We start from the raw sequence: 20,202 nt of genomic DNA, 5'->3' as shown, positions 1-20,202 counted from the left end.
GCTGCCTATACCTATGGGCAAGGGTGGGGGGCTAACTCTGCTGCCTATACCTTTGGGGGAGGGGGTTAACTCTGCTGCCTATATCTACAGGGAAGGGGGGGCTACCTAACTTTATACCTGGATGCCTAACTACTTACCTACATACCCAGCTACCTAACTATGTACATACCTGGCCTTCATACATGGCTGCCTAACTACCTAGCTAGCCCCTTACCTACCTAACATGTCACCTACCTACATATCTGGCTTCCTGATCTACCTACCTAGTTACCTATTTACCTGGCTACCCACCTACATGCCCTTTTACTGTGCAGGACACCAAGGAGGGCATTATTACAGTTTGTGGGCCTATAGATGGAAAGATTGTAGTGAAGGGGAGAGCACTGGAAAAATGCAGAGTCTGACATGTTTTTCCTGCAGATGTTAAGAGATCCACATGGCGGTCTTATCCGGATGGAGAAGAAAAGGAAAGAGGACGCCGCTGATCAGAAAAGACGTAATTGTGAGTCCCAAAATTTAACTGTAATCGCTTATATACGCATCCTGTGTATAGCTGATATCTACCACCATATGGTCCTGTATATAATCACTTATATTGTGTGTGGGATTTGGGTGGAATAGGAGCGTGGCAGAAGATTGATGAGCTGCAGAGCCTGGTCCGAGGGCCCTGAGTGTTGTCAGTCCGCCCCTGGGGGGAGGGGAGGGAGGGGGTGTAATTAAAGGGGGGGTGCAAGTGGGGAGGGGGGCCATCAAAAGGTCCGCCCCGGGTGCCAAATGCTCTAGGTACCCCCCTGACTTGGTGTTTTTAATATTTGAATTGATAAAGATATAGGCCCAGATTTATCAAAGAATGTCTACAGTAGAGCTATTTTTCCACGTTTATTTGGGTGGTGGGTGCATCTTCTTTATCAAGAAGGTGCCGCAGGATGATGAATTTTGCGCAGCTTTGCTGTGATGGGAAAAGCTCTACCACATATACTTTTTCTAGATGCTTGTGAGGGAGCACAGTAGACACTTTCCCAGGTCCTGAATTTGGGAGGTTAGGTGTTTTTACTTACTTTCACAGAGCTGCCGGGACATTTTTACTTGCATTTAAGACGCTACAATCAATTATATTGTGGTATCTAAGGGGTTAAAGCCGGGCATCATCATGATCAGTGATGTCTGGCATTAGAGATTGGTCCTGGTGGCAGATAGCCGCCAGGACCACCCAGCTAGGACCACCCAGCTATGACACACTGAGCGTGTGTCATAGAAGGGGAGTGGGACACTGTCTTCCACAAGAGGTTAAAGGTTGAATTGTGGAAAGTTGAAGTGATTCTCACGCCTACTGCTAGATGGTGTAGCTTTGTGCCTAAAAAAGTACCTTTGCGCCCAAAATAGCGACTTTTGACAAAAGTCGCAAATGATAAATATGTGACCACTGCATGGTCAAAAAGAAAAAGTTCTATGGGTAGGCAAAAAGAGGGAGACTGTCTACATCAAAAGATGCATGAAAGTCGCTAAATATGCTGCTTGTGCCTGAACTGCGTCAAAACATAGACAAGAAAAATGCTCTAAAAGCAATGATAAACCTCTCCCATAATTTTTAGTGATACCATAGTGTTGGTTTGCTGTCTTCTTATATATAACACATTGCAGTGCACAGCAGCAATTCTCTATGCTGTTGCTAGCATCTGCCTTTGTTATTTGCTTTTCTTCCGACAATGTTACTTTTTCCTCACGATTGAGTTGTCAGGTTATTACTCCTAATAGAGTCATAAGTAGGAATAACAAGAAACCAGAACCGCCTCTCCTAATTGTATTAGCTAGATACCTATCGAGTGACACAGACGTATCACAAGACAAGGCAGGTACGTAAGGAGGAGTCACCTGCCTCTTGACTTCCTGGTGTATGAGTAGATGGGACTTTGTCTAGTCCCAGCTACAAAGACTGATACAGATTTCTATGGGCTGCTTCTGAGCGTAGAGCACACTGAAGTGTACATTCTTTGGAAACGTTCTCTCTATTCCTTGGACTTTGATATTTGGCCTATTCAGACATTGTAAAGGTGGAGTGAAGACGTTTGTTCACCTTTCTTAGGACTGCAGGACTTCAGGTACTGATGAATCTATTCAACAATGTGAATGGGGCCCCTAAATTGAGGTAAGTCCGTGCAATTGATTATTCTACTAAGCTGTTTTTGTAGCTTCTGAATATGTTCTGAATATGCTCTGGAAGCCATATATACAGTGATAAAGGGGAAGGGGAGAGTCAGAATGAAGTCTTAAGAATACTTACAGCAACAATATGCAATGATTTTAATGGACGTCGTGTTATAATTGTGTGGGGTGTGAACCTTTGTTCAGACATGTGACTTTAGGAAAATGATAGATGTTCTTGTGTAATACTTGTGTATCTGGGCTGGAGTTATTGATGCAGTCTCAGAGCTGATTTGATTGAATGGAGATGGAGCAGGACCTGCTGGCCATGTAACCTGCACGGTGGTCTCCTAACACTCCCCCAGGGCAGATGTCAAGCAAGAGAAGGATCAGTCATGTCGTAGTTCAAGCACGTCATTGCTGGAGGTGCATGGCAGCAGCTTATTTCCCTCTGCTTTTCGAGTACTCATGCACACTCAGTGGATCCATGCATGCATATGGGGGGAGGATCAGAAGTGATAGCTGACTGACGAATAATCGTTTGACCAACAGATGTTTTATATGTATGGCCAGCTTTAGTCCTGGGATGCTTCCATGGGAATCGTGATTACCTATGTTTTCCTTGACAGGATTGGAAGGGAGTTGAACTGAGCCCCAGTTTGAGAACTTTTTCAACAATGAGTTATTTCATATGCTATGTGTCCATTTTCCATCATTTTATTTCATAGTTGGTAAGTTCGATTGCACGACATGGCAAAGAGGAAATACCACCCTGCCATGCTGCTGTGTTCTTGAATATTTAAGCTTTGTAGGAGACGGTAAATGGATGGTGATGCAGACTGATCATGCTGCCATGATAGGAATGTTAGCTTGAACTCCTACCATCATTGTTATTTTACTGCTTGGGCCCTGACTGAAAGGGGCACCACAGGACTTATGGACAAGAGTCATTGCTGCTTAGCCCTGCTACTGTAGAGCCAGAAGGGGTAGTGACTGGAGGAGGCTGAGGAGAGCCTTAAGAGACATCATACGTAATCAATAGCTGTCTCAGACGACAGCTATTTGACCTATTTCTCCTATGTATATGCATGCTCTGCAGTATGTGCATGTATTTTCAATGGGGATACGTAAGAAAGCTGCTGCCAGACACCTGTGGAGAAGTTTTATCTCTAAGAAAAAAAAGATCTGAGGTTCAAATTTAACATGCCGATTATTCTCTTCACCGACGTTATATGTTGCAAGGGGGGGGGGGGGGGGGAATGTTGGAAAGCCTCTATACACACTTAACAGGCAGTTTGTCCTGTCAAAATCAGCAGATTAGGATGAATTTTCACTAATGTCTTTAGACTATCCAAAGCTGCAACTTCCAATCCTTTGGACTGTTATGTAACCTTAGAATTGAGCATATGCTTTGAGAACCTCCAAGCTTGTAAATCTTGGAACTATTGAAACTACCAAACCAGTTGCCCATGAGTGAGTAAAGAGATACTATATTGAGTTAAAGGGGTACTCCATACCTAGACATCTTATCCCCTATCCAAAGGATCTCTTTGATTGTGGTGGTCCCTGCTGTTGGGGCCCCCGCGATCTCCCTGCTGCACCTGGTGTTTGCTTAGAGCGTCAGGTGCAGCGCCGGAGGCTCGTGATGTCACGGTCACGCCCTGCTCGTGCCATCATGGTCACGCCCCCCTCAATGCAAGTATACGCCCCCTCCCATAGACTTGCATTGAGGGGGCGTGGCCGTGACATCACGAGCAGGGCGTGACCGTGACATCAGGAGCCTTTGCCCCGCATTGCCAGTCATCCTGCACTGAGCGAAGTTCGCTCCATGCACCGGATGTCTGGGGTGCCGCAGCCGAGATTGCGGGGGTCCCCAGCAGCAGGACCCCCCGCAATCGGGGATAAGATGTCTAGGGGCGGAGTACCCCTTTAAGCAAACTATTTTGTTACCTACTGAATCATCTCCTCTGTTGGGTGGTTGCTGATAGAACTCCCATAGGGGTCACACCCTAACTAACTTCATCCTTGTTACAATTATGTAGTTCCATCAATTACATCAATTAGACCGGGTTCACACTACAGAATTTACGACAGGAATTTCGCTCAGGAAATTCAGTTTGAAATTCTGCTGCATGAAGGTTTACATGCAGGCGAATGGGTGTTCCGTTTACCCATTCACAATTCTGATCAAATAATTCCACCAAAACATTGAACCTGCTTGTCTTTAAGGATGGCAGTGTCTGCACGGTCCTATCGCTGACTGATTCAGTTGGCGCTAGCCACACTCGGAATCTTCAGCTGGAAATTCTGGCGTGTGAAACCAGCCTTACAGGTACAGGGCTTGTTTTAGAAATTTTCCAGGGTTCTTGTTTTTAAGGCTGCCCTTGAGAATGAGCGGAGCTGGAAAATATTCACACTTACACTGGGTGCCTGGCTTGACAAGAGAGTACTGTTCAAGGCCAATCTTAAGGTCATGGACACCTGGTTGCAGAATAATTTTTTGCTCCACCCGGTTGGCATTTTATTAACTCCTCCCCTTTACAAACGTCTTTTCCATACAAGACAATAAATTAGCAAACTACAACTCCCTTAATACCCTGAAAGGAAGTTGTAGTTTTGCAAGAGCCAGAGAGCCTCAGTTTGGGCAACAATGATGTAAAGTATTAACAAAACTATGGAAAGTCACTAGTTATGATGATACATGCTTGAGTACCAGACAAACCCCTCAACAGCACGGTTAACATATGTAAGACAGATTTCTATGTATGATAAAATACCTGTATACCTCGAAGCAACACATATATGCCTATACATATTACCATCATACTGGTACTGACCAAATCCAGTATACTGAGACCAATATATTCAATAATACCAGTATGCAAGGAGGAAATATTATCACCATTACTATTACACAATTACTGAACGAATATTGTATACTGAGACCAATAATACCAGTATACAAGCAGGAATATTATCACCATACATATTACCATTGTACTGTTACTGTCCAAATTCTGTATACTGAGACCAATATTACCGATATTACTGGTATACAAAGAGAAATATTATCACCATACATATTACCATCATATTGTAACTGACCAAATCCTGTATACTGAAACCAATATTACCAATAATACTGGTATACAAGGAAAAATATTATCACCATACATATTACTATCATACTGTTACTTACCAAATCCAGTATAGCAATACCAATATTGCCAATAATACCAGTATATTTGGGGGAAATAACACCACTATATCAGAACCACTATCATTAACACCACATAGTGACTGGCTAATACCACACAACTATTACTGAATAAAATACACTGTACGAAGACCAATATTTTCTCCATACACTCACCATATAGTGGAAGATACCAGCTTTACATAGGTACATTACATCCGGCCTGGGCCATCATGAAAATGTCTTCTGGCCATAACTGCAGCATCTGCCAGACAAATATTTTAGGCTTCTCTCTCCAGCACCATCCTGACCTCTTTACAAACTCTGTGTATTGCCTTACACAGAAATAGTGCCTTCTACTGTATTTGTCCCTACATAGTGGATATGCTCTTCTGTGCCCATGTATAGTACAGGCCCCCTCTGGGCCTGCATTTAGAAGTTAGTTATCACTCCCCTGCAGCTCCTCTACATCCTTCCGGTGCACTGATCCCCTACAGCTCCATTCAGCTCTGAGCATCTGGTGCTGGCATGCTGAAGGGGGCACTGAGTGGGTGCTTATTAACTTTAACCTGTCCAGGACGCAGGACGTATGTATACGCCCTGCATTCCGAGTCCCTAAGGACGTGGGAATACACCCGTGGGAATTCCGGTCCCCGCCGCTAACCGGTTGGGGATCGGACCGGGATGCCTGCTGAAATCATTCAGCAGGCTACCCGGCACATCGCCGATGGGGGTCCTGAGACCCTTCCATGTTGACGATCGCAGGAAATCGCATGTCAATTCAGACATGCGATTTTCTGCGGGCTGATCGGGTCTCTGGTGACCCGATCGCCCGGAAAATAGGGATGATCTGAGCTGTCAGTGACAGCCCGATCATCCTGAGGGATAGGAGCAAGGTTGCAGTGCTGCAGCCTCCTCCTATCCCCTGCCATTAGTCAGCAATGAGTGCTGACCAATGGTACTTGAAGACGGGGGGGGGGCATCGAAACCCCCCCCCCCCCCCCCCCGATTTGCCCACCCCTGGATGTCGGGCAGAACGGGGGAGAAGATGGCGACCAGTACCTGCAAAGAAGATGCCGTGGGGACCGCCGATCGACGGTGACATCAGCGGAGATCAGCGGCGCAGGTAGGGATGCAACGTCGTGGAGCATCTAGGAAGGTGGCAGTAAAGCGATCTTTACTGCTGCATTCCTAGTGGTTGCCAAACTGAAACTCCCAGCATGCCCAGAGAGCCAAAGTCTGTCTGGGCATGCTGGGAGTAGAAGTTTTGTAACATCTGGAGGGTCACAGTTTGGAGACCACTATTATAGTGGTGACCAAACGGTAGCCCTCCAGATGTTGCAAAACTACAACTCTCAGCATGCCTAGACTGCCAAGGCATGCTGGGAGTTGTAGTTCTGTAACATCTGTCCCTTCAGATTTTGCAATTTTCATGAAAATTTTGAAAATTGGTGCTATATTAGAAGCCCTCTAATTTTTTCAAAAAGTAAAAACATGTCAATTTTATGATGCCAACATAAAGTAGACATATTGTATTTGTGTATCAATATAAACATTTTTTGGAATATCCATTTTCCTTACAAGCAGAGAGTTTCAAAGTTAGAAAAATGCTAAATTTTCTAAATTTTCATGAAATTTTGGGATTTTTCACCAAGAAAGGATGCAAGCAACGATGAAAATTTACCACTAAAATAAAGTAGAATATGTCACGAAAAAACATTCTCAGAATCAGAATAATCGGCAAAAGCATCTTAGAATTATTAATGCTTAAAGTGACGGTGGTCAGAATTGCAAAAAAGGTCTCAGTCCTTAAGGTGAAAATGAGCTGCGTCCTTAAGGGGTTAAATGGTGCAGTGCTCGTTTGCAGTTTATCAGTACCATTTGCCACCTCCATGATCCTGGCACGGTGCACCTACCCAGGTGCAGCCCTGGAATTGTCTGACATTATTTAGCATTGTGTTGCTAATTTTTAATATTGAAAGACTTGAGGGTCTACTTTGCTTGCTTCCTTGGGTGACTAACAGCAAGACACCTGTATTGTGTGTTTTTTTATATCACTGTATGGATTATTATTGTTCAGAGTGAAAGGTTATTATTGTAACCGTAGCATAACTAGAGCAGACAGTCTATGTTTGATCTTGTAGTAATTGTAGTACTACCGGCTTCAGCTCGCACTACCAAGCCATTGCAGTTTAAGTATAATGTAGGGTCGGAATTCATTTTAGGGTCTTCTGCAGAATACCGGTTATTCCAGTGGTGGTCAACAGGAAAGTGACTTAACCAAAGGTTTGTGTATTCTTACCTCCCCCCTAGGACAACATTCCCTCCCCCACTACCCCTCCAGAAGCCCTCTCTTTATGGACCTAGCATTCACCACATTGTATCTGAGTGGAATGAGTAAGAATAAAGAATCAGATCTCATTTTAACCCAGATCCCATGTGTTACTTTCTTCTAAAAGCTTCTGACTATCATTTTGAGGCTCAGAGCAGAGGGTACTGTGGTTGGGTTGGGTTCTGATGCAATTGTACAGTCCAGCAATAGATAACCCTATGTGAAGCCAACCATTCTTTCTCTCATCATTTTTCGATACGATCTATTATGTTTATTGGTTTATTCACAAATATACACATGACCAGGGGTGAAGTCCTGGGGAAAAAAGTGTGGGAAGCTAAGACATCCACTCCAGGGCTTGTCCTCCAGGACTCCTGCTAATGGGAACACTAGGGGAGATTCATCAAGACCTGTGCCGAGGAAAAGTTGACCACTTGCCAATAGCAACCAATCACATTACTTATTTTATATTTTCAAAGGCCTTTTCAAAAATGAAAGAAGCAATCTGATTGGTTGCTATGGGCAACTGGTCGACTTCTCCTCTGCACAAGTTTTGATGAATCCCCTCTACTGTTCCCGCTGTGGAAAAAGTGCTGGAACATTGGGGAAGATTTATCAAAACCTGTTCAGAGGAAAAGTTGCTAAGTTGCCCATAGCAACCAATCAGATTGTTTCTTTCATTTTGCAGAGGCCTTGTTAAAAATGAAAGGAGCGATCTGGTTGGTTGCTATGGGAAACTTAGCAACTTTTCCTCTTAACAGGTTTTGATAAATCTCCCTCGAAGTTCCCATAGATTCCTCCTGCAGGACTTGAGCCCTGCACATGACCATGTGTTTAACAGTAGTTTACAACATGGGCATGGACTAATGACAGAATCATGGTGTGCATGGGTGCCATGGGTGTCCCCAGAAAGTTTTGAGAAACCTAATGCAAAAGCTTAAAGGGGTTATCCAGGAAAAAAAAATTATATATATCAACTGGCTCCAGAAAGTTAAACAGATTTGTAAATTACTTCTATAAAAAAAAAATCTTTTCAGTACTTATGAGCTGATGAAGTTGAGTTGTTCTTTTCTGTCTAAGTGCTCTCTGATGACACCTGTCTTGGGACCTGCCCAGTTTAGAAGCAAATCCACATAGCAAACCTATTCTACTCTGTGCAGTTCCCAAGACAAGCAGAGATGTCAACAGAGAGCACTGTTGTCATCCAGAAAAGAACAACTCAACTTCATCAGCTGATAATTATTGAAAGGATTGAGATTTTTTAATAGAAGTAATTTACAAATCTGTTTAAAGGGGTTCCCCGGTGCTTAGACATCTTATCCCCTATCCAAAGGATAGGGGATAAGATGCCTGATCGCGGGGGTCCTGCCGCTGGGGACCCCTGGGATATTGCACGCGGCACCCTGTTTGTAATCAGTCCCCGGAGCGTGTTCGCTCCGGGTCTGATTACTGACAACCACAGGACCGACGGCGTGTGACATCATGCCTCCGCCCCCGTGTGATGTCACGCTCCGCTCCTCAATGCAAGCCTACAGGAGGGGGCGTGACAGCTATCACGCACCCTCCCGTAGGCTTGCATTGAGGGGCGGAGCATGACGTCACATGGGGGCGGAGGCGTGACATCACACGCCGCCGGCCTTGTGGTCGTCGGTAATCAGACCCGGAGCGAACACGCTCCGGGGACTGATTACAAACAGGGTGCCGCGTGCAATATCCCGGGGGTCCCCAGCGGCGGGACTTCCGCGATCAGGCATCTTATCCCCTATACTTTGGATAGGGGATAAGATGTCTAAGCACCGGAGAACCCCTTTAACTTTCTGGAGCCAGTTGATATAAAAAAAAAAAAAAAAAAAAGTTTTTTCCCAGAATACCCCTGTAATAGAAGAATTAAGCTGCCATTTTTTGATTAAAGTGTTGCAGTGAATGCACCTTATTAGTCATACACACGAACAGAAAAAATGTATATACATACATACATATATGGTTATCATATAACCCTATTATTGCCAATGATAACCCTACATGACGATTAAATAATACTGACACATTATGACTACTTTCATCAACCCCACATAATGTATAAGAAATTATAGTGCAGTTACATCCAGTGACTCACAGGCGACATTCACTTTCTCTTATTTTCTGTCCGGGCCAGAACACCATAAGGATTTTTTTCAGCAACAACTTGTGTCTGCAGAATTCTTAGCAAAAGTGACCCACAAGGTAATTATGCCCTCCTTGGTGTACCATATAATAAAGTGGGTAGATGAGTGGGTTGGTGGGGGGGGGGGGGGGTAGTTAGGTCACCGCAACAGGTAAACAGGCCCCTCAGTAGGTAACTAGGTCCCCTTAGTAAGTAAACAAGTGCCCCTGGTAGTACCAGTAGGTACACAGGTTCCCCCACTAGGCTGGTGGCTAGTTTCCCCTATTATTGATAGTTGGCTGCAACAGATGTTGGACAACAGGAGAGACAGACTCAGCAGGTCAGTCAGACAAATGCCAAAGTCTAACGCTCCAGTTTTGTCAGGCCGCAGACAGGAGTTGAGTCAGTTCAGTGGCTCATGAGTGGCTTAGAGGGCTAAGAGGCTAAAGAGGAGGTTGAGGTAGGAGGTCATGAAGGCTATGGGCTCAGATGCTAGAGAGAAGGAGGATGAGTGATTTGGACATGGATGCTAATGAGGATAATGAGGGGAGGGAGGCTAAGGAGGAGGATGAGGGAGGATAGCACCAAGGCTGTAGAAAATGACGAGGGTGTGGACGTTGTGGAAAAGTATGATGGAGGAGCTCATGAAGGCCAAAAACGAAGGATTAGAACATGGCAGTCAGGTTTGTAGTTGGGCAGCCAGGTATGTAGTTGGGCAGCCAGGTATATAGTTGGGCTGCCAGGTATGTAGTTGGGCAGCTAGGTATGTAGGTAGGCAGCCAGGTATGTAGGTAGATAGTTAGGCAGCCAGGTATGTAGGTAGGCAGCATGGTATGTAGTTAAGTAGCCAGGTATGTAGGTAGGCAGCCAGGTATGTAGATAGGCAGCAGGGTAGGTAGTTATGTAGCCGGGAATGTAGGTAGGCAGACAGGTATGTAGTTAGGCAGCCAGCTATGTAGTAAGGTAGCCAGGTATGTAGGTAGGCAGATATGTAGAAAGGTAGGCAGCCAGGTTTGTAAGTAGGCAGCCAGGTAAGTAATTAAGTAGCCAGTTAGGTAGCTAGTTGGGTAGATCTCCTGGTTATGTTAATGGCCTATCTTCTTTGCCAGTGTCAGGTGACTCCTTTTAATTCATTAAACTTTTGGATGATCCAAAAAAGCAGGTAGTAAATGCATATGTACTTTACATGTATAACACAAGTCCACAACTGTAAACAAAAAATACTAAATCATTCCTCCAGTTTATGCAGTCTATTTGCCCCAAAACAAAAAGGTGGTCCCTGGCTGGTATTTACAATGGGCCATTACCATGCACTGATAAGATCCTCTTCATGCCTTGGGCACTGATAATGTTGGCACTAGTAATTGCATAAAACCTGTGCCATATAAATTAGCATTACCCTTAGTATTTAAGCTGGATTCTTCAGGTGGAGGAGGGCTAGGAGCAGCACCAGGACATAGGACTGTTTTTTCCTCCATATATATAATACTGAATCGTGTACTAATGTATAAAGTCATAAAGGTGGTGGTTCACTATATTATGAAATTAAAGGCCCAGACTTTTTCATAGTTTAGAACCAGGTGATACATTAATTTGGGATTCATTCAAATATGACAGATATGTTGTTATGATAAATTATATATTACACACATAACATATTTTTTATAGGATTGTGGATTTGTATTTCTGCAACAAAATCTTCTGCATGTGAACCAATGTGTAGTGTAGTTGTTGGCTGAGGAACATAGGGGTGTGGAGCAATTGTTGATTCATTTCCAGCATTTGTGGAATGGTGGCATTTTCGTTGAGTACCCACAATGCATTATTAAAAGGTGTGTAGCATAAATAAATAAAAATAAAAAAAATAAAAAAAAACACAGTAATGTTACCTTGACTTCTTTAGGAAGTGCAGGACTTGCCTGGCTTCTTATAGGGGTACTCCGGTGGGAAAAAAATTTTTTTCAAATCAAATGGTGCTAGAAAGTTAAACAGATTTGTAAATTACTTCTATTAAAAAATCTTAATCCTTCCAGCAATTATCAGATATTGTATGCTGCAGAGGAAGTTGTGTAGTTATTTTCAGTCTGACCACAGTGCTCTCTGCTGACACCTCTGTCTGTGTCAGGAACTGTCCAGAGCAGGAACAAATCCCCATAGCAAACCTCTCTTGCTCTGGACAGTTCCTGACATGGACAGAGGTGTCAGCAGAGAGCACTGTGGTCAGACAGAAAAGAAGAACAACAAAGAACTTAACTTCCTCTGAAGCATACAACAGCTGATAAGTACTGGAAGGATTAAGATATTTTAATAGAAGAAATTTACAAATCTTAAAAATTTTACTAAACTTAAAAAGTTTTCTACTGAAGTATCCCTTTAAGAACACATGTAGTGATAGATCAGCCACTCAAAACAAAATACTGATGTTATGTAACTACAATGTACCTTAACATTGTTATGTATGTGCAACAATATACTAGTCATCAGCCTAAGAACAATTATCTGATATGCCAACCATGCCATCAATGAGGCCTTTACTGCATAGGTGACTAGGGCCTGCGTATATTATTAAGTGTAACGCTTGCGCTCCGTCCGGACACGCCAGCCGTGAACACTCTCTGCTCATGTCCCCGCTGCTGGCGGGGCTGGGATTCGCATTGTGGGACGCGCCCGCATGCGAATCCCAACCCATCCTTCACCTCCCTCATTTTCCGCCTCTCCGTGTCCTCGCAGCCTCGGCGCACATGCCCCCCGCCTCCTAGGGAGCTCTTACTCTTAAAGGGCCAGTGCTCATTTAATCAAGTGTCTACACCTGCACCCTTCCCTTAAATATCATCTCCTCCCTTGATTCCCTGCCAGATCTTTGGTTACCTTTTGCCATAGTGAAAGTCCAGTGTCTCTGTTACTGTGTACCTGTTCCTTGCTACCTTACCTGACCCTGCACCTGTGCCACCTGTCCTGACTTACTGCCATCTTGCCACATCCTGCCAGTCTCCTTCTTTGCCACGCCACCTCCCAGCTACCTGTGTGGATGAGTCTTGCCAGGGGTAGCGACCTGGGTGCTGCCTGCCACAGCAAGACCATCCCTCTTTGGGGCGGGCTCTGGTGAAAACCAGCGGCACCTTAGACTCCGCTCCCTGGCACGGCTCACGTCATCATCCACACAGGCCCAGAGGATCCACCACCTGCCGTGACCTGTTACATTAAGCAGCACTTGACCATATGGATTACTTCAGAACTGGCCTTTCCCTATTCTGTGCGCTGTCATTACGTTTCATGCCTCAGTAAAAGTTTAGGAACACCTACAAAGGCAGAGCACAGATGTTTTTCAAAAGCAGTGGGGAAGGTAAATTTATGTAGCAATGTAGATTTGTATGACATTCAGAGTCAGTGGAAAGCTGGATTATGAACCCTGTGGGCCATGTACTGGCAGTCATAAGTGGCTGCCATCAGAGACATACACAGAGGTGGTGCAGAGGTAGCAGTCACACCAGGGACTTGGTGCTTCAGGGGGCCCAAAGTTCCCAATGCCACGTATGAAGACACCAAAGTGCATTCACACACTCATAACTAGCAGCATTATATTGTTTAAAAAGATGTGTGGTTCCATATGGATGCTCCCTTTGAAATCAATGGGAGCTTTTTAAAATTACATGAAAAACCCATTAGAATAATCACCAGAATCACAGCAGAATGCCAACAGTCTTTCCCAAGAGAATGGGCAGTATACATAATATATAGCATGACTAAACATTTGTCACAGGAGATCAAGTCTAAATAAGGAGAGGATCTTCTCAAAGAAGGCATTTGGAGAGGTTTCACTGTAATAAGAAAAGTTGGGGGGCTCACACTATATACAAATAAAAAAATATATATATATTGAGGTACTTGTGTTGCACATAACCCTTTGTGCCAAAATGAAATAAGGTAAAGAATGCCTCTAGATATATATATATATATATATATATATATATATATATATATATATAAATATATGGATAAACTGACAGACAAGTTGTATATAGAGTAATATTTAATATTTAAACAATAAATGTCCAAGAAGGGCCCTTACTATGGACTATACATATCAATAGAATAAAGTAAAATAGAATGATATATTATTATTGCACAATGGGTAAATATAAAAGTCAATTGAACAGCCACCTAATGCATAGTAGTATAGTAGTGTTACTGTATCCAACTAGATGGTAAATGGGGTTGGCAGATGGTTGAAATTGTTGAGATAGATAGATAGATAGATATAATGATGCCTGTAGTAGATAGATTGTGACTTGCAGATGGTAGATCAAATTAAAAATTACCAGTATTGGCGGTAAAATAGAACTCTGCACCCTTCACAAGCCCACTGCAAAAAATAGTTTTATTCTATTGTCTAGCTGCCATCTTCCCAGGTGGCTGTTAAATATTCCATTCGCAAAGTATAGAAGACTAAAACGCAGTTGTACCAATGATAATCAGTACCAGTTAGAAGCCCAATCCCTCACCAATATATTTATAGAGAAAGGTTACCCCAACACAATCCTACAAAAAGCAAAAGATAAAATAGAAAATCAGGATAGACGCTGATATTTTGTGGATACACCCCTGACATCTAAAGGAGACAATCAAGTACGTCTTATTCTCCCTTTTAACTCTGAATATAAAAAAGTGGAAAGAATCATTCAAAAGAACTGGCATTAATTACACCAAGCCAACATTTTTAGACACTATCATATCATCAACCCCTCCCATTATTTATACGAAAGCCCCTAATCTTAGTTTACAGGTAGCCCCCACCATACAGAACAACCCTGGCTCCCATATTGATAAATCATGGCTTCATTTAAAAGGTTTATATCGTTGCAACACATGTTCAAATTGTAAAATAACTAATTTTCACAAGAAAACTGAAGAAATTAGTTCCACAGTAAATAGTTTTAAATGGGAAATTCTGGATAACATTTCTTGCAACACTAAAGGTTCAATATATGTCATTCAATGTAGTTGTAACAAACAATATGTAGGTAGGACCAAATAGTCATTAAAATCACGCATCTCTGAATACATTTATAATACAGTGGTCCCTCAAGTTACAATATGAATTGGTTCCAGGACGACCATTGTATGTTGAGACCATTGTATGTTGAGACCAGAACTCTATGGAAACCTAATTGGTTCTGAAGCCACCAAAATGTCATCCAAAAACAGAAAAAAGTGAGAATTAAACAAAAATAAGTAGATAACTAAAATAGATAAAGCAAGATTGTACATATAAAAGTAAGAAAGATCTGCTGGGAGCTGTAATCACTGTCTATGTAGAGGACAGGATCTTCTTCAGGGTCCTGTACAGAACACGCAATGTCCTAAAAAAGTAAAATGGAGCCGCCCTCACCTGGTGTCCAAAGGAGCAGGTAACTGTGACACAGATAAAGAGTAGTACAGAACATCTAATACCTCCTTGTACTGTAGGGGGCGCTATCAGACAGGAACTCAGTACATATACTTCAGTAATACATTCTGATTGGTCAGTTCTTCCAGCCATTGACACGTTTCGCAGATCTGGACTGTCTGTAGCATTGTATGTTGAGTCTGGTTTCAAGTTACAATGGTCCAGAAAAGACCATTATATGTTGAAACTATTGTATGTTGAAGCCATTGTAAGTTGAAGGATTACTGTATTAAAAAGGTAACACAAAACACCCTCTGTCCTTACATTTTTCACAACACCACCACCACCAAGATCCATCAAATTTAATATACACAGGTATACAAAGAATTTAAAAAAAGATTGGAGAGGGGGAAACTATATTGCAAAAATGTCTAGAGCGGAAGCAAGGAAAATCTATGAATTAGAAACTATGGAACCAAGGGGACTCAATTCCGAACTGGAGGTGTTTGGTTTTCTCGCCCCATCTAGTGCCAGACTGTATCCCAGTGCCTAAATGGGGCCAGAGACCTAGCCCTAAGGGCATTTATGTTATGCATATACATGCATATATATTCTCTCCATGTATCTTACCCAGTCAAGTCAGCTCATTTAGTAACTATTGAGTTTCCTTACACACTCCTTTTTAGAATTTTATGTATGTATCCATATTTATGCATATATATATATATATATATATATTTTTATTTATACATATATTTATCTATTACATGTGACTAGCTGTATATATTGTTATATATTCTAATGCTCTATATTTGTTTGATTTTATGTAATCACATAAGCACTCTTAATCCAGTCCGTACTTTATAATAAGCTGAAATGGATGTCAATCAAAGTACATGGACTATATAAGTTCATAACCAACATGGGGTATTTGATATATCACTACTGAAGAAGGGGTCACCCCAAAACGCGTTTAGCTGCTCTATACCCTAATATTACAGACCACTGCATTTGCAACAGCTGGAACCCCCCAGTTTTGGGACCACTGTTCAGGCGCACGCATTCTGCTACAGGCATCATTGTATCTATCTGTCTCAACAATTTGAACCATCTGCCAAACCCATTTGCCATCTAGTTGAATACAGTAACACTACTATACATTAGGTGGCTGTTCAATTGACTTTTATATTTATGCATTGTGCAATAATAATAATATATCAATCTATTTTATTCTATTGATATGTATAGTCCATAGCAAGGGCCCTGGCTTGGACGTTTATGATTTAAATATTAAATAATACTCTATATACAACTAGTCTGTCAGTTTATTCTTGTGTGTTTGTATATAAATATATATAGAGAGAGAGAGAGAGAGAGAGGTCTGTATTGTATTTTTCTTCACCAGGATTCACTGTAGTAACCACTATGCTGCTTTAAAGGGGTTATCCAGGAAGAAAAAAATGTATATAGCAACTGGCTCCAAAAAGTAAAACAGATTTGTACTTTACTTCTATTAAAAAAAATCTTAATCCTTTCAGTACTTATGAGGTGCTGAAGTTGAGTTGAATGAGAGCAAATCCCCATAGCAAACCTATTCTACTCTGTGCAGTTCCCGAGACAAGCAGAGATGTCAGCAGAGAGCAATGTTGCCAGACAGAAAAGAACAACTCAACTTCAGCAGCTGATAATTATTGGAAGGATTAAGATCTTTTTAATAGACGTAATTTACAAATCTGTTTAACTTTCTGGAGTCAGTTGATATATATAAAAAAAAAAGTTTGGATAGGGGTATTCCTGGAATACCCCTTTAATTCTGCAATTTTTAAATATTACCTAAAGGACTTCATTTATTACCTAAATCCAGATGGTTCCTCCAGAAAAAAGACAAATATGTCCTTGTATTAGATGGACAGCTCATTGATTTTAATGGAAATCATGAAATTCTTCATTTCCTCAGGGTTGGCGCTGTAGGGAATTTAAACATTTGCTGTTGGATTTCTCCATAGATTACAGCTGGTTGATAGGGTTTGCTGCAGCAGGATATTCTGTGATCCTCTTATCATTGGGAGACTCTTTTAGCGAAAAGAAAAGAAAAACTGTCTAAAATGGATAATCCTTGTAAAGTTGTCAGATGTAAAAAGTTTATTTCCTACAGTATAACATTGTAGCATCAGCATGGTAACACATCAACAGAGGGAGTGGTGTAGCTGTAAGGAAGGTTGAGCTATTGTCTCACTAGAGCCCTGGTGGCAAGGGGGCCCGAACACCTCTCCCTCCTGGGCTGGCAAATACTTTAGAAACTGTTGTTATAATGAAACAATCTCTACCATGACCTCCTCTGGCACCAACAATTACTGAATACCCACAAGTCATCTTGTCACATTGGATCAATGAGGTTGATGTCCTGATGTGCTGATTTACTGGGCAAACAGCTATGGGCAAATCAGACAGTTTTGTTTTATCACCCCCAGTGCCTCAAGTGAACCAAATTTATCAAACAGCATGAGCCATGGTGATAGATCTGGCCCAACCGAAGACTGCCTGGTTAACGTTTCTGTATATTGTCTAAATACTAGAAACAGGGGTGTAGCTATAGAAGTAGCAGAGGTAGCAGTCGCACCAGGGCCCTGGTACCTAAGGGGGCCCCAAAGCACATCTTCCCCCATAAGAGACTAGTATTATAATTGGCATATGGGGCCCTGTTGGAGATTTTGCATCGGGGCCCAGAAGCTACAAGTTACGCTTCTGACTGGAAAGAAATAGTAAGGCTGTGTTTACACGGTAGAATTTCTGCAATTCAGCACAAATTCTGTTAATCAAAGCTTGCTGAACGGAATTGTGGAATTCCACAGGAATTCTTTAAACACAGAATTCTGCCAAAATTCAAGCCCCATTGAGTAGAATGGTATTCTGCCTGCCATTTCACAAAATTTGAAGACAGGTCTTTAAATTTTGTGTAATGCAGAATTTCAATGGTGATATGTCCGCCACGAAAATTCCACTGTGTCATTGGGACAGCGGAATCCCATTATACATAATGGGCCATAAATTCGGTGGAATTCTTTAGCGGAATTCCATACAGAAATTCTGCCATGTGAACATGGCCTACATCTGTTTGTGTGAGGAGGGGATTAACTAAGGCCATGTTCACACGTCTGGAATTTCTGTGCAGAATTCCACATTGAAACTCCACCAGAGATTCTGCAGCAGCAGAATCCCATTGTATTTAGTGGGATTCTGCTGTGCTGTGCACACGACGGAATTTCCACACCACATATCTGGCTTGTAAATTCCGATTTCAGTATCCGAAGAAAGAATGAGCCTGACCATTTTTTCTGAGGCATCCGCACTGAATTTATTGCAGTTCATGAGATGCCGCATTCTGTTATGCCGGCGCCCGCAGCTTGTGGATTGTCCATGCGGAGATTTGCACCAGTTATCTTTTAGACAGGCTGTCTAAGTATGTAGATGTATTCATCATTTTTGTGCTAGATGCACCAAATGCTAAATATGCCTAATTGTAAAAGTTTTTCCTCACACTGACTTGGCTTTTAATGCTCCACTTTTTCTTTGTCGTGTTGAGTTTGTAAACGTGGCTTAGACATAGAAATTCCAAAGCTATGCTTATTCTGGTGTGTGAAAATGAAATGTCAAGTGTAGCACATTTAACTTTTTTCTTATCTGGTGCACGCAACATAATAAATGTATTGTGAATGCTGTGCACCACAATTTTCACACATATATGGGGAGATTTATCAAAATCTGTGCAGAACCAATCAGATTGCTTCTTTCGTTTTTGAAAAGGCCTCTAAAAAATAAAAGAAGCAACTGGTTAATTTTTCCTCTGCACAGGTTTTGATAAATCTCCCCCATAGAACCAAAATTCAGGCACAACAGCTTAGTAAATCTGCTTCAGTGTTTCCAACGTAAGTCAAGAATGTTACACTACATTTTCAAGATAAATGTAACCTACATGTAACAAAATCAGGGTACATCTCCCCATAATTTAAACATCTAAACAGTGAGAACCTAACAATATCAGATTTACCATCAAAGCTATTATATCAGAACTAAGAATCTTTATATCCCAGTTACAAGAATTAACATGTTGTACATTAACACATTGCAGATACCAGAGCTTCGTTCTGCATTTGCTCCTGATCTACCAGCTGATAATTGAAGTGTTTGGATTTCCACCCTGTGCAAGAATTCCACTTGGATCCAGAAATCAAGGAGGTACGTAGCTATAGCAGGTGAAGAAGTGGCCATTGCACCCAAGCAGGCCCAAAGGACTCATCACATAGAAAGGCACCAGAAATATACTGTACATATGATATAGAACACTGTTGTAGATTTTTCATTCGGGCCTAGAAGCTTTAAGTCATATCTCAGATTTACAGTCCTTCATTAGACACAGTATCACTTTGGTTTGTTGCAAGATTAAATATGGTAGTAAATTCCCAGGTGTACAATAGAGCAAAATCAGCAGTTGCCCTACTGTTCATCCTTTGTCCTTTATTTTTATATAAGAAAGCCTTTTATCTACATCAGGGTGGGCAACATCCAGCTGCACAATCATGTGGTCTGGCCCTGCCAAGGCTGGGATTTTAAGAACAAAATCTCACTAGTGGGCGCAAGATCTGAAACATTCACTATAATGTAGCACGAGGGGTGACATGTTCACCATGAAGTTGTAAGGTAAACTGCCAATTTGCTAAGGTGTATTACAATATACTACTAATCTAAAAATGCTATTCGTCCTAGGTAGCTATTTCATCATACAATAATACTGTGTGACAAAAACAGCCAGGCTTGTGAGTGATATTGGAGCAAGGAGAAGCGCTAACCCAGGATATTAGTTACCTCGAAGATCCCAACACTGACGCAGTAATAAACTGCCCTGATACCGGGGCCTCTGAAAAAGGAAAGAAGCTATTTGATCAGTTGCTATGGGCAACTATACCAATCTTATTCTACACAGGTTTTGAGATATATATTTTTAT

The 20,202-nt window shown here is 42.0% G+C and overlaps 1 protein-coding gene across 1 annotated transcript in view; it reads left to right on the top strand.

Annotated features, from left to right (window-relative positions):
- The first annotated feature begins 1,972 nt into the window (after positions 1–1,972).
- The window catches only part of PRRG4 (proline rich and Gla domain 4), a 39,913-nt gene continuing 21,683 nt past the window's right edge, over positions 1,973–20,202 (top strand). Inside the window, exons 1-2 of the mRNA XM_056526609.1 lie at positions 1,973–2,146; positions 19,329–19,435. Coding sequence (XP_056382584.1) covers positions 2,106–2,146; positions 19,329–19,435 — 148 coding nt within the window. The 5' untranslated portion in view covers positions 1,973–2,105. The remainder of the gene's footprint in view (positions 2,147–19,328; positions 19,436–20,202) is intronic.

This window comes from Hyla sarda, chromosome 6, assembly GCF_029499605.1.
Source record: "Hyla sarda isolate aHylSar1 chromosome 6, aHylSar1.hap1, whole genome shotgun sequence".
NCBI lineage: Eukaryota > Metazoa > Chordata > Amphibia > Anura > Hylidae > Hyla > Hyla sarda.
The sequence above is the reverse complement of the archived record's forward strand: the minus strand, read 5'-3'. Positions and strand labels throughout refer to the sequence as shown.